Here is a 15,576-nt window from a genome sequence, read left to right on the forward strand (position 1 = left end):
CTGAGGCTTCTGTCTGGTGATGGGGTTTTCCTAGCTGTGTAGACAGAGAAGCAATCTCTATATAACGTGGCAGTAGGTTGAATGGGTGGTTCATGGTCCCTAGAGCCTGCTGTCTTTCATTCATGTGTGTGTGTGTGTGTGTGTGTGTGTTGGGGCAAGGCTTGACAGCACTTCTTGTTGGGGCACAATCTGAAGACTGATATCTGAGGACTGTTGGGTGTCACAGGATTCAGGCCTGGAGTCCATCATTGATCACTGACGGATAGCCAGGAAGGAAGGCCACATCTGCTTGGCATCCAGACCTTTCCATCTGAAGTCCACCCTTCATGGAGTCCTTTGGAGCTCAGATGCTCCTGCCAGGGGCAGTTGTCCTTTATTCTGAATGTGCTGACCACACCCGTGGGACTTAATTTTCTCAGGGCACAGGTGGACAGGGGAAAGAGCTGGCAGGCCCAGATGAGCAACTGTCACTCTCTGTAGCCTTCTATCAGGAACTCCAAGGTCTCTCTGGACCTGCTACTTCAGTCCATAGGAGATAGGGTCAGCGTGGCTTATCTTGACAATTTCGAAGACCAGAGAGAAGCGTGGTGAGAGAACTTGAAGCTGCTCTGAAGCTGGACTGAATACTCAGCGTGCAAGCCGGAGGGACCTTGGTCACCTCTGACCCAGTCTATTGTGCCCTAAAAGTCTCCTCTCCTGGGACACTGGTTATCTTCTATCCCTGCATTGCCCTAGCCCCAAGACTCTTCTACAAGTGTGCTGATCCTACATTTTGCTGCTCCCAAGTCAGGGAGGTCTGGACCGTATGTCCCCATGAGGGTTCAGAATCAGCTAGCGTGCTACTAGAACCTCTGGGCTACCCCATAAGTGCTAACTGAATGTTTGAGAGGATGGGTGAATGAGCGGGGAGGGGACAAAGTGAATTCATGCATGAGAAGATGTTCAAGCGAATGATCAAAAGAGTTGTTGTGGTGGGCGGTGCTTTTAACAAGTAAGGGAGGGGATACTTTCCTCTGACCCGGGAAAGCCCCTTACAGAGTCAAGGCTAAAGTCTTGCTACACATCAATATTTTACATATTTTCTCTGTAAATTTACGTTCCATGATCCTCTTTATGTAAAAAAAAAAAAGGGGGGTCATTTGAGAACCTCTTGTTTTTCACTGTGATAACTCAGTGGAAAATAAGCTCATGTTTTGCTTTAAGAAGAAACCTTAGCTTAGCAGGCGGCAGGAAGTGCGGCCGTTGGAGGTTTTGACCATACCTCCTGATTTTCCTTCTGGGCCTGCATAAACTAGCCTGTGAGCTAAGCTGAGGCAGAGGCCACGGCCCAGGTCTCGGGCTATGCTCAGTAACCTGGTACCCTTTCCAACTCCCGCCCCTTCATCTTTGCTGGTAAATCGTGAGACAGTGTGGGCAACTGTGGGAAACTCTCGCGCTGGAAGTCTTGCCAGTGTTGACTGGGTCGCAGTGAAGACAGAACCTCTTTCATCACACCAGGGCTCCTCCTGGTGAGATGGCTCAGCTGTTAAGAGTATGTACTGTTACCCGTTATGGCAGGGGACCTGTGTTCTGTTCACAATACCACAGTGGGCAGCCCATGACTACCTTTACTCCAGCTCTAAGAGATCTAAGGCCCTCTTCTGACCTCTAAGGCCACAACACTCACATGTACATATCTACACACACACACACAAACACACACACACACACACACACACACACACACACACATAATATATCTTTAAGAAATATCTTTAAGAAATGTAGGGCTTTATTTTTATATTTTGAGATAGAGTCTTACTATATAGCCCAGCCAGGTCTGGAATTCTTTGTTCTCCTGCCTCAGACTCCTGAGGGATGGGACCACAGAAACACATTTTAAAGCAGTACAGTGAGCCAGGCATGGTAGCATGTGCTTTTTAATCCCATTATTTGAGAGGCAGAGGCAAGTGGATCTCTATGAGTCTGAGGTCACCCTGGTTTACATAGTGAATTCCAGAGCAGCCAGGACTACACAGAAAGACCCTATCTCAAACAAAACAAAATGAATTATAGTAAAATGTATATGATATAAAGTCTTCTACTTTACTGATTCTTAAGTTCTCAATACACTAGTGTAAAGCACACTTCCTTTTCTTTTCAAAAAGACTTACTGCTATTTTGTTTTCAAGAGATTTTATGGGCTGGAGAGACGGCTCAGCAGTTAAGAGCACTAGCTGCTCTTCCAGAGGTCCTGAGTTCAATTTCCAGCAGCCACATGGTGGCTTACAACCATCTGTAATGGGATCCGATGCCCTCTTCTGGTGTGTGTCTGAAGACAGTGACAGTGTAATCATACACTAAAATAAATAAATAAATAAATTAAAAAAGATTTTATTTAGTTTTATTTTGTGTATAAATGTTTGCTTGTATGCATGTATGTGCATCATATGCTTGCAGTGTCTGAAGAGCTCAAAGGAGGGCATCAATTCCCCTGGAACTGGACTTACAGATAGCGGTGAAAGCCCATGTGGGTGTTGGAAACTGAAACTAGGTCCTGAGCCATCTCTTCAGCTCCTGTCATTATTCATTGTTGTTGTTGTTGTTGTTATTATTATTATTATTTTGGTTTTTCGAGACAGAGTTTCTCTGTGTAGCCCTGGCTGTCCCACTTTGTACACTCTGTACTCACTCTGTAGACCAGGCTGGCCTTGAACTCAGAAATCCATCTGCCTCTGCCTCCCAAGTGCTGGGATTAAAGGCGTATGCCACCACTGCCCAGCAATCTTTATTATTTTAAATTCTGTGTGTTTGTATGTATGTCTGTGTAGATGCATGAACAAGTGTGTTTGTGTGTATCTGTGTGTAGATGCATGAACATGCTGGTGCCTGTGGAGGCAGGAAGAGGGCATTGGATCCCCTGGAGCTGGAGTTATAGTTCTAAGTAGCCCACACGCCAACGCAAAAACACACACTCACACAGGTGTGGGAAACACTCAGGTCTCTTTCAAGAGCACTGTATGCTCTTAACCTCTGAGCCTTCCTTTTCTCCAGACCCCCATTTTTCGTATAGCCACCAGCACTGTCCACATCCAGAACATTTGCGTTGTCTTCGTGGACGCCCTTCTCCGGGCCCCCATGTCTTCCTTTGCATGGATCTCACAGTACCAACCGTTCTGTGTCTGGCTTCTCTCTCTCAGCACAGTATCCTCAAAGCTCATCCATGTTGTAAGCATATGTCAATGCTCCATTTATTCTTGATGAGTGAGTAACATTTCACTGTAGGATTTTTTTCTCTACTCACCAGAGGACAGATACTCAGCTGCTTCCACTTCTCAGCTGCTGGGAATCATGGGATATGAATGTCTACGGACCTGCCCTGGAGTGGCCTCTGGGGATAAGGGTTAGACCTGAATCCTCAAGTTCAAGGCTAAAGGGGGAGGAAGGGGGAAAGTCTGCCTGTCTGTGGAGGTGGGCTACATAACTGGTCCTAATGCCTGACTGAACACTTCATGGGAAAAGCATGGCCTCTTGGTACTGCCTGGTGGTGCAAGATTCACAGGGCTGTGAGCATTCATCCATCGCTTGCAAATACTTTTCTGGTAAAAGGGGCAATATATGGCAGAGACAGTCAAACCTCTGCAGAAACGAAACTAGGAACATTGGACCATGTTGCCCTTCATCAACTCCTGGGGGACAGGTCTAGCACTTTTCAGGACACAGATGAGAAGACACACATTTGCTCTCACAGATGTCAAACAAGGAGTGTCACATCTGTGTGTGTGTGTGTTTGGCTGTATATATGAGTATATATGAGTGTGTGTGTGTAGAGTATGTGTTTGTGTGTATGAGAAAGAAAGAGAGAGAAAGACTGTGTGTGAGTGTGTTTATGAGTGTTTTGTATGGTATGTGTGTATATGTATGTGAGAGAGAGACTGTGTGTATGTATGTGTGTGAGTGTATGTGTGTATATGAGAGACTGTATATATGAGTGTGTGTGTGTATGTGAGAGAGAGGCTGAGTGTGTGTATAGAGTATGTGTATATGTGTTATGTGTGACTGGGTATGAGTGGGTATGTGTATATGTGTGTGTGTATGGTGTGTGTATGTGAGTGTATGTGTTTGTGTGTGTGTGTGTGTGAGAGAGAGAGAGAGTATATATGAGTGTGTGTGTGTAGGATATGTGTATATGTGTTGTGTGTGAGTGGGTGTGTCTGTATGTGTGTGTGGTGTGTATATGTGAGTGTTTGTATGTGTGTGGGTGTATGTGGTGTGTGTGTGTGTCTATGTGTTTGAGTGTATGTTTGCATGTGTATTTGTGTGAGCGCATGTGTGTCTATATGTATGTGTTTGTATGTGTGTGTGAGAGAGAGATACTGTGTATATATGAGTGTGTATGTAGGGTATGTATATGTGTGAGTGGGTGTGTATATGTGTCTGTGTGTGGTGTGTATATTTGTGTGTAGTGTGTGTGAGTGTGTGTTTTTGTGTGTATATTTGTGTGAGTGCATGTGTGTCTGTATTTGTGTGCTGTGTGGGCATGTGTGTGTGTGAATGGATGTGGGTATTTTGGGTGAATCAAACTTAGACCTTCATTCCTACACAACGAGCACTTCTCTCCTACTGACTGAGCTATCTCCCTTGCTCCTGGGGACAGGGCTTCTGAGTTCATATTCCAAGCCCAATGTCCAGACTGGAGACAGGACTTTAGGTGACAAATGTTAAGTGAGGTTGTTAGAGTGACCGTGAAGACATGCTCAGAGGAACCAGGAATGTCAGTGGGCATACAGAAGGTGCCATCTGTGGCTAGGAAGACTATCTTGGAGGGGACAGCCTCGCCATATCTTTGAGCCAAGTCCACACTACCCCTTAGAATCAAGAAGGTGTGAATATTTCCTTTTTGTCATAGCAGTAGACAATCGAGTCAAAGCCTCATGTAGACCAGACTGGCCTCAACCTTGCTACGTAGGCAAAGATGACTTTGAGCAATTTCTTTTTCTTTTGAGACAGGCTCTCACTGTGTTGCCCTGTCTATTCTAGAACTCCATATGGAGATCAGGCTGGCCTCAATAAAAGACATTTACTTGTCTTTACTTTCAGGGTGACCTTGAAATTCTGATTCTTCTGTCTCTACCTAGAAGGGTTGGGATAGCCACAACCCAGCTTGAATACTTGTTAAGTCCCATCTGTGCTGTCTTGTGGCCTCCAGACTGGCTCTGATGCCTACACCCCAGCTGCATTCTTCCTAGATCTTTCTGTTCCTCTCAATTTTTCTGCTTGACCTAGAGCTTCATACAAGTGCAACCATGTAGTTTCATCCTTCATGCCTGACTCCTCCATGAAGCCTGGGCTCAGAGCACATGTGATGTATTTATCTTGCCCTCTTTGCAAAGCAGGACCACAGCTTGTTGTCTGTCTGTTGGGAGGAAGATTCTGAATCTATTTCCCATTCTAAGGGGGTCTGATTGGAGTCACTGCCATCTTTTCTCTAAATGTTATAAGCACGCACGTGTGTGCACATGACTGTGTGCCTACCTCTGGAGGAAGAGGTTGACACTGAATATTTTCCTTCATCACTTTTTACCCTATTTTTTTTTTGAGACAAGTCTCACTGAACCTAGAGGTTACTGTTCTAGCTGGAATGTCTGGCCATTGAGCCCCAGGATCTGTTCATTTCTGCCCCTTCAGTACAAGAATTACAGACATACACCGCCATGCCCAGTTTTAAAATGAGTACCAGTGATCTGAACTCAGAACCAGCCAGCACTTCACCCACCCAGTGAGCCATCTCTCCTCCAGTCCTGCTACTGATGTCTGTAGATGTTAGTGTACAGAACTGTGTTTAAAGTTGGTTATGTAGCAGGAGATTGAAATGCTGGCTTACACGGATGGCATGTGACTAACTATAAGATTTGACCACACCGTTGTCCAAATGGTTGCACCATCTACAGCCTCATGAGAGTGCTCATTGCTACACATTCTTATGATGCTTGATTGGACCAATCTTCTAACGGTGGGAAGGCCCCTATTGTGGTTTTAACTTGAATTTCCTAATGGTTAATGATGTGTAGAGTCTCCTTTGTATTTTCTGGTGAAGTCAGATTTTTTTTTCTTATGTTAAGAAAAACTAGCTTGAGCCAGGTGATGGTGCATGCCTTTAATCCCAGCACTTGGGAGGCAGAGGCAAGTAGGTCTCTGAGTTTGAGACTAGCCTGGTCTAGCAAGTTCCAAGACAGAAAAAAGAAAGGAAGAAAGAAAGAAAGAAAGAAAGAAAGAAAGAAAGAAAGAGAGGAAAGGAAGGAAGGAAGGGAAGAAGGAAGGAAGGAAGGAAGGAAGGAAGGAAGGAAAGAAAGAAAGAAAGAAAGAAAGAAAGAAAGAAAGAAAGAAAGAAAGAAAGACAACAGACTAGGTTATTGGGACTGAAGAGATAGCTACAGCTGTTAACAGTACTGGCTGCTCTTACAGAGGACTGGGTTCAAGTCCCTGCACCCATGTAATGGCTCACAACCATCTGTAATTGTCCCAGGGGAACTGGTGCTCTCTTCTTGCCTCTGTGGGCATCAAGCCCTCATGTGGTGCACATACATGCCAGCAGGCAAAACACCCATACACTTAAAATAAAAATAAATAAAATCTAAAAAAAAACTAAAAAATCAACAAAAAAGTAAAACTAGGTTGTGTGTTGTTACAGTTTAGAGTCTAAATGCCACCCAAAGGCACAGCTTAGACAGTCCTGGGGAGAGGTAGAACCTGGAGAAGGCGGAGCCTAGCAGGAGGAAGTGAAGTCACTGTGTGGGACCCCAGCCTCTCCCTCTCTCTTTGCTTCTCGCCTGTGTTGGGTGAGCAGCCTCCTCCATCACATGATTCAGCCTTGACCTTTGGGCTCACTAAAAACTTCAGAGAGATAGGGACACGGTGTTACACTCCCTTTTAAAAAGTTGATCATCTCAGATATTTCGTTACCATTATAGAAAACTGAATAGTATGTTTGTCTTCTCACTGAATTATGTGAGTTAAAAGGTGTTTTGGCTATGAGATTTGCACTTTGCGAGGGTTTTTCCTGCTGCGTGGCTCATCTCTCATTGCCTTAGCAACACGCTCTTGAGTGGAGACTGCAGACATCCTCTGTCTTCACAAAGCACGGCTCCTTTTGTTTGCTTCTGTGGTTTCTACCCACTCAAAGACACCGTTACCTGCTCAAGGTCACAAACATGTTTTCCTGTATTTCCTCTGGCTTTTGTAGTTTTGTAGGGCGTTTACACTCAGAGCCATGGTCTGTCCGCCTACTGGATTTCACTATGGTAGCTACAGATGTCAGAACACACTGTTGATCTCTACGCTTTTAATGCTATTTTGTTGCTATTATTTTTCATATGAAGTCCCTCTGTGTAGCTCAGGATGGCCTAAAATCTTCTTTTATGTGCCCCTCCCCCAGATAGTGAAATTATAAACCAAGCTTGCTATTTTTAAAATTTTTATTATATATATATATATATATATGTGTGTGTGTGTGTGTGTGTGTGTGTGTGTGTGTGTGTGTGTACACTGGTACTGTCTTCTGATGCACCAGAAGAAGGCATGGAATCCCATTACAGATGGTTGTGAGCCACTATGTGGTTGCTGGGAATTGAACTCAGGACCTCTGGAAGGGCAGTCAGTGTCCTAACTGCTGCGCCATCTCTCCAGCCCAATTTGCTATTTTTAAAAGAGATTTATTTTATCATTTATGTGTGCGTGCGTGCAAGTAAGTGCCCATGGAAGCCAGAGGTGAGTGTCAGATCCCCTGGAGCTGAAGTTACAGGTAGGGCAAGCTGACCAATGTGAGGGCTGGGAACTGAACTCTGATCTGTACTTTCTGTAAGATCAGTAAGTACTCTTAAGTGCTGAGCCATCTTTCTAGTCTTAGAAGGCCACCTTCTCAGATAGCCAGCTCTCTGGATAAAGCATCACTTCCTGTCTCTGCACATGGGCCTTTATGGTGACAGGCAGTATGAGGTATAATATCCTGGATCTAGTCATGTTTTCCTGCTCTGGAGGTGACCAGTAGTTTCCAGCAAAATGCTAGATACCATTTTGACTATTTGATGAGCTGGATTTTGTGGGGTAGGGAGATGCCTCTTCTGAGGGATGCTGTGCCTTGTGCTGGAGCACAGCCAGCAGCTTGGTACTCACCTTGCTCTCCCTCCAGCTCCCTCCGTGGTGGTAAAGCAGCACTCTGGTGGGTCTTCTCTGAGACTCTCTACTGTGCCCTGGCCTTCCCAGGGCTCACCAGCTTCCCAAGTTACTCCCAAAGTAGTCCCAGACTGGCTCTTGGAAGCTCTGTGAGTACCTGCGTCCCACAGTTTTCCAGTGGCTTGCTGTCCAGTCTTGGGGGATACGCTCAGCACACATAGCTGACCACCTGTGTGTGTTCTCGCTCCCTTCTTCCTGAGCATTGTTTAAGTATTTCTGAGACCTGCCTTGTCAACTCAGCAAGGCATCACGACCTGCTTAGCTCTTCCCAGCTCCCAGCCTCTGTGCAGTGACCACGAGGCCCCACTAGCACTAACCCATGACTCTTGACTTGAGACTCTTCTCTTGAGGTTCATATTGCTCAATTTTTAAAAAACAGTTTATTCATGCATTTTCAGTTTCAAAGAAACCACTTCTCCTTTCCCCCCTTTCTTCCTTTCCCTTTTAGAGATAGGATGTCCTTGTGTTGGGATTGGGGACTTCTCTATGTAGTCCAGACTGGCCCTGAACCCAAAATCCTCCTCTGTACCCAGAGTACTGGGACGGGTATGTGCCAACATGCCAGACTCTACCAGTTCTCTTTTGATGAGCACGTACACTGTTATAGCATGCCCAGGGGTCTCAGGGCAGCCATGTTGTTTCTATCATGCCCAGGGGTCTCAGGGCAGCCATGTTGTTTTTAGCATGCCCAAGGGTCTCAGGGCAGCCATGTTGTTTCTATCATGCCCACGGGTCTCAGGGCAGCCAAATGCATCACTACACTGGCACTCCTCATGCTTGGCTATCTATTCTTGGATCAAACTGGGAGCTGATTTAAACATACGACTGACCTACTTAACAAACAACTTTCCAGCCAGGTTTCCTTGCAGGGCAGTTCCAACAGGATAGGGCTGTCCATTGAGCTATAATCCACTGTCCTCGGCCTTCATGGGGTGGCTGGTATTGAACTTCAGGATGCTCCTTCCAGGGGGTGCTCTCCCTCTCCTTCCCAAGACAAGCACCCTTCTCTTCCTCCTCTCTGTCTTCACAGATGCCTTTCCCTCTCTGTAGGAGGCAGATGCTGCCCATGCCTGCCTGATTTAGAACCCAGGGCCTTTTACAGTTCCCAGAAGCTTCCATGTATCCCAGAAGGTCAGGGGATCCAATAATTCATGAACAGGAGGCTCCTCTCAACAGGTCCCTCTTCTAGGGCTTCTCCTTGAGCTGTCCTAGGAGTAGGATTGGGCAGAGGCTCACCTCTGCCATCATGTCTTGGCTCAGGGTACCTCTGTGTGAAGTGAGAGACTGGAAGAACCCAGGGATATTGTGAAGGCTGGAGAACACAGACAGGTTGGTTGTGAGTGTCCTTGCTACTACAGGGCCAGGGAAGCTCCAGGGAGGAATACACAAGCTAGAGAGGCAAGTGGAGTCTCTGGGATAGCAATCAGATAAGATAAGATAAACAGGGACAACAAGGGGGATATGAGAATGGAACTGAACCCCCAAAGGCACAGAGAAGTGGACATAGACTGTGGCTGAGCCAACAGCAGGCACTGGTGAGAAGCACCCAAGGGTCAAGGAGAGGGGAGGCTGTGGTGTTCTTGTAGCTTATTATGTACCCCTAAGCACTGCCTGGACACAGGTGTGGATTGAGGGTGTATTTATGGGCCCAGGATGGGACAGCACGGCAGGAGGGAGTGGATTCTAGGACTTCTATCTAGGTGGGTTCCTGGAACCCAGGGCTCATAGGAAGTAGCCAGAAAAGTCAGGTGTGGACAGTTGGTTCTAGGTAGTCCCAGAGGAAAGTGGCCAAAAGTAAACAAGGGCAAGGCAGAGAAGAGAGCTATTGTGAACAGCAGACTGGATGTGGCAAGGTGTCTGTCTGAGGCAGCAGCTTAGAGCTTGGAGCTAGAGTCTGATCCAAAGACCAAGAGCGGCTGTCACGCGCACTTCTGCTTCAGCATCTGAATCCTGGAAAGCCCCGGGCTGCTGATCTCTGTCACGGCTTCCTGACTATCCGGTAGACCCTAGATCTGTGTTGTCTTTGTAGATCTTGGCCTCCCTTTCCAGTCCACCTCCACCAGGACAGCTGGAGCAGGAGTCCTCCTCCCCCTGGATCTTACCCATCCCAGAACATCTCTGGTGGTTAGCCTTCTCCCTTCTTATCTCTTAATGATTCCCTCCTGGATGACCTTAGAGTCCATTCCTCAGAGCTAGCTACTCTATCCACCCTCCACACAATACACAGCTCTCAGTGCAGAGTGTCTGTGTTCATGGCTGGCACTAATGGCTCCCAGCATGCCTGACCTTAATGTTCAACTTATGCCCTTAAGAGAGAATGCCCTTACGTCTTCTTCATCCTTCAGAAGCCCAGTTGTCATGTACAGCCCATAGGAGTCTTGAACACCCACCCAATCATGACATCTGGCTCTTAGGATAGGTTTCCTCTCTAGGGTGAGGAGAACACTAGGACCTCACCTACATCTTCTAGGACTGACTGAGATCAAATTTGTTTCTTCCAATTCGCTACCCACACTCATTACAAAAGAAAGAAGAAATACCATGGGGAAATTCCAGATACTGGAGGCCGTCCTGATGAGGGTCAGCACACCAGGGTGACATCAGCACTACAGAGATCAGGGTGGGACTAGGGGAAGTCCTCTGGAGGATAGCTGAGTGACAGGGATAGGATTTGGGGAGAAGCTGTGTCTTGGGTCTTCTGCCCCTGTGGAAGTCAGAAGCTTTGCATGGGCATCTGTGTCTGTGGTCAGATCTCCTCTGCCTTAGCTTCTCATCCGCAGCTGGGAGAAGAGCTGCGCCCAGGGTGCCCTCCACAACCCTTGGACCAGGTGGGCACCTGGAAGGAGACTGGGCTGAGGGCCTCTGGGCTCAGGGTCTGGATGGGACAGCCAAAGGGATGAGTATGGTTACAGAACAGATAGAAACAGGAGGCAAAAGCCCAGGCATGTTGGCATCCCTCCATCTGTCAGGTGGCAGAAATAAGGGGACGAAGCCAGCAGGTGATAGCCAGTAGAGAATGCTTTGGTGGTGGGTAAGACCCAGAGCCAGTCTCTGCTATCTGGTTTTGTCACTGGGGGCCTGAACAAAGCCATCTGGCGATTGGCATGGGACAGCCTGGGTTAAACAAGTAGGTCACCCTTAGTTTTTATTCAAGAGGTGATGAGGTAGTCCTACACAGTAATCCTTCAGAGATTAAAGAGCAGAAATGCACCTCAGAGAAGACCTCAATGAAGACATGCTGTTTAGGCCCATATTCACCACGGATAATATCTAGGGGACACTGACCAGCTTTCTCAGACCCAAGGCTTTTATGCTGGTGTCTGGTGGTGGAGGGATGGACAACTGGGCATTCCCCACTCGACCAGACACTACATGGTGCCCATAAGCCCTGTGTATCTTCCCAAGAGGAGGATGATCTTGGAGTGTGGATCACTGGGGATGGTGGCTTGGGAGCCAGGTGGAGGTCTTGTGGGGCTGTACCAGGTTCACCCGGATCCTCTGGCTTCCCACCCTGGGGCATGTCTCAGAGAGCCCACAGACATGGAAACATGCTTGTAGTCCAGAGCCTTCTGTGTGTTCTGAGGCACATGTGAGCTGTAGGGCTTTGGCCGTTTCCTAGTGTTCACCTTTAGGATGGGGTACAAGATCTGCCTCTTCACTAGAGACCCCCACATCACTGTGTTGGACAGTCAGAGGCTATCCACTCCGCATCGTCTACTACAGAGGCTCACAGATGACTGTGTGGGACAGCCTCTGTAACATACAGTGGATTCTTTCGTGTCCCTTTGAGGTGGGTTTCTGGAGGACTGTGGACTAGAACACTGGCTAGTTTCATGTCAACTTGACACAAGCTAGACTCATCTGAAAGGAGGCAATCTCAATTGAGAAAATGCCTTTATAAGATTAGACTGTAAGGCATTTTCTTTATTAGTGACTGATGGGGGAGGGCCCAGCTCATTGTGGGCAGTGCCATCCCTGGGCTGGTGGTCCTGAATTTTATAAAAAAGCGGGGTGAACAAGCCATAGATAACAAGTCAGTAAGCAGCACACCTCCATAGCCTCTACATCAGCTCCTTTCTCTAGGCACCAGCCCTTCTTGAGTTCCTGTCCTGATTTCCTCTGGTAATGGACTACAATATGGAAATGTAACCCAACCAACCCTCGCCTCCTCAAGTTGCTTTTGGTCAAGTTGCTTTTGGTCATGGTGTTTCATCACTGCAATAGTAACTAAAACTTGAGTCAAGACCCAAGAGAGCTGTTGGTGGGCCAGGGCCAGGTGTCCTCTAGCCTGGCTCACAGGGCTCACTCAAACAGGGTGTGATCTAGGTGTGGGCAGGACTAGATTATGAGGAAAACCAGTCCAGGGCTGGGGTGCCAGCCAAACCTAGGAGGGTGGTGACCAATTCAGCTGGATGGAGCAATCATATGTGGTTAGTTTTAACGGTCAGTAGACGGGAGAGGCAGTAGCACAGGTCAAAGAATCTTGAGGAGTTTGATTTCCTGTGTCCCTCTGGAGTTGCTTAGTCCTCTTTGGAGTGACCAAGCCAGCTCAGTCAGTCAACGGGATCTCAAGGGAGGGAGGGAGGATTGAAAAAGAAAAACAATTAGACAACACTATAACACGACTCCAGCACGTACCGAGGCTGAAGCAGCTTTAGTTCTCCCCAGCCTGCTTTTATATCATTCTAGGTACGTTAAAAAAAAACAAAACAAAACATGGTCAGTTCTTAGATCAAAGACAAAGTAATCAAGTGAAGTTTTAAACAAGGAGGTCACACAGGATAGTGATTAAGTAAAGCAGTAGCAAAGAGATCACATACGGTAGTAATTCAGCAAAGTAGTAAACAAAACCCCATGGTCACTGTTTCTGATATTCTTATCTGAGCCGACTTCCTGTCTGAGCCCAGTGACAAATCCCAAATTCCTAGAAGCAGCACCAAAAGCTCTCAACAGCCTAGGTCTATAGTAGGCCCCCACCCCCAGGCTTACTGAGGCCCATGACCTCAGAGAAGCCCAGCATACTACCCTGTAGTCCTCCTTGAAACCTCCATCCTCATCTCCATCTGCTCTGCCTGGTCCCTCTCAGGGGACAGTTAGAGATACCCAGAGCCTGCTCAAGGATGATAAAAAGCCCTGCTCCACCCTTAGAAGATAAAGGTTGGCTCCTGTTGCTAGGGCCATTTGTGCTCAGAAGTGTATAGGCTGAAGAACCGAGCAGTGAGCAACTGGTAATGGGGATATCCCAGACGTGGTGTCTGGGAAGTGACTAGAAGCTTCTAGGGGAGGGTCCTGCGAGAGGGGTGTGTTGTGAGGTGGGTCAAAAGATCAAGTTCCCAGTTCCCTGAGGCTGAGAGGTTCCTATTTCAGTCTGTCAGAAAATTCAAGGTGTTTGCAGTGACCTGGGAGAAAGACATACTTCCAGAGGGTACATATACGGGCTGGAAGAACTTGCTAGTGTCCCTGTACTGTGTTTGAAGCAGAGGCTCTGTTTGGACTTTGAGGAGCCCTTCCAGCACTACGTCCCGGGTGTGCTTAGTACGCCCCATCTGCCTCTAACAAAGCTCAGTCAGAAAAACTACGTTTCTCTTTCACTTTCACTCATGAGAGTGTGCGAGGAGCTCCAGAGCCCGTCGGCCTCCTGGTCTGTAGTGTCTTGATCAAGAAAATGGAACCTCTCCCAGGATGGGGGTCGTCACCCTGGAGCCAGGCCCCTACAGACAACATCTTCAGGCTGGTGAGTTCCTGAGCCCTTTACAGCTTCCAAGCTCCAGCCACAGATCACCCCAGACATTTCCTGTTCCTTAACTCTGTCTGGGCAGCTAGTTCTTTGTTGCTGGATTTCTAAATCCCTGGAGATAATTGAGAACAACTTCAGTTTGGGGGGCTACAGGCAGGCTAGGCCCCTGCCCCTCCACCTACGGGCTCCGCTCACAGACACCTGCTGTGGCTCTCTTTCAAGGGTAGGAGGTGGTGCCATGGGCATAGTAGCCCTTGGCAGACCTTTGGCTGTCTCTGGACAGCCCCTGTAGCAAGAGGCCAACCACATGCATCTCTGTTCTTGAGGATAAACACCTTCATATAGTGGAGACAGAGATCAGGGTAGGCTAGCAGGAGCCAGAGCGTCTGTTCTGTTTGCTCAAGTAGGATACACTATCAGTCTGCCCCACTAGGATTCTGAAATGCCTGTTCCCAGCCCCAGCTGACCCTGCTGCCTTTCACGTCCCATATCTCAGGCAATGTAGGCAGAAGGCAGGTTAAGCAGGCTGGGCTAGAGCCCCTTCTACAGAGACACTGTAGTTGCAGGCTGCTGCTTCCTTAATGCAAGGAGAGCAAGAACTGAGGCCTGGGCCAGCCTTGGGAGGGAACCATAAGGACGGAGGGAGTCTTCCCCTCCAACACTCACCCCCTTTCCCAGGTGCTGTGTGTCTTCCTTTTGAACTTGCTGCAGCGTATCTCTGCCCAGCCCTTGTGCAGACAGGAGGAGTTCTCTGTGGGGGACGAGTGCTGCCCCATGTGCAACCCAGGTAGGAGCTCCCAGGAGGCTGTGCCAGGGAAGAACTCCTGTCCTGAGTCTCTGGGTCTCTGGGTCTTCAGTCCAATGGCTGTACAGTGTTCATTTCAGGGATAGTCCCTGGCAGCCTGTAGTCCTCAGTGTCTGGGATCATTGGAGTTGCACTGCCTGGGGTGGGTCTGGGGAATAGGGCAGGCTCTATGTCAGCATAACCTGAGTCAGAGACTGAAAGTGAGCTGGGGTCAGAGCCAGTTCTGTGTGGTTTAGGTGGCCCCACTCCCGAATTGCTCATAGAGGGTACACAGAAGGCAGATGGGCCAGCAAGTCCTGTGGGGCCTTAATTGTGGTTGGTGTCATACTTGCTGGACCCATGTGAGGGTACAGGGAAGGCTTCTGTAGGTTACCCCTCACCTCCACTGAGGAACTGTGGGTCCTGGCTGCAGGTTACCACGTGAAGCAGGCCTGCAGTGAGTACACAGGCACAGTGTGTGCCCCCTGTCCCCCACAGACATATACCGCCCATCCAAATGGCCTGAGCAAGTGTCTGCCCTGCGGAGTCTGTGATCCAGGTAGGAGCTCCTGAGGAGGTGGGGTGTGCTGGAGCACTTGAGCTCAGGCGTTAGCTCCTGACCTTCCTGCTACTGTGAGCAGGTTCTCAGTTTGTCTGCTCCCCCTCTGGTCACTGAGATCTCACTGTCTGCTTCTTTTTCTCCCCTTTTATCTGGTTCATGTGGGTGATGAGAGGCTCTTTCCTGCCTCAGTTTCCCTGCCTGTGAAGGAGCTCTTACATGGGGTGGGGATTAATGTCACACACACACACACACACACACACACACACACACACACACACACAC

General features: G+C 48.1%; 1 protein-coding gene across 4 annotated transcripts in view; it reads left to right on the forward strand.

Annotated features, from left to right (window-relative positions):
• Positions 1-13,222: 13,222 nt before the first annotated feature.
• Tnfrsf14 (TNF receptor superfamily member 14) overlaps positions 13,223-15,576 on the forward strand; it is an 8,467-nt gene continuing 6,113 nt past the window's right edge. For 2 of the 4 annotated variants that reach the window (XM_028757956.1, XM_028757958.1), the window contains exons 1-3: positions 13,223-13,945; positions 14,627-14,735; positions 15,166-15,291. In XM_028757956.1, the coding sequence (XP_028613789.1) occupies positions 13,877-13,945; positions 14,627-14,735; positions 15,166-15,291 (304 nt within the window). In that variant the 5' untranslated portion in view covers positions 13,223-13,876. The remainder of the gene's footprint in view (positions 13,946-14,626; positions 14,736-15,165; positions 15,292-15,576) is intronic. The other 2 variants (XM_028757954.1, XM_028757955.1) reach the window with 1 other exon arrangement.

The sequence above is a fragment of the Grammomys surdaster genome, unplaced genomic scaffold, assembly GCF_004785775.1.
Source record: "Grammomys surdaster isolate TR1022 unplaced genomic scaffold, NIH_TR_1.0 126185, whole genome shotgun sequence".
NCBI lineage: Eukaryota > Metazoa > Chordata > Mammalia > Rodentia > Muridae > Grammomys > Grammomys surdaster.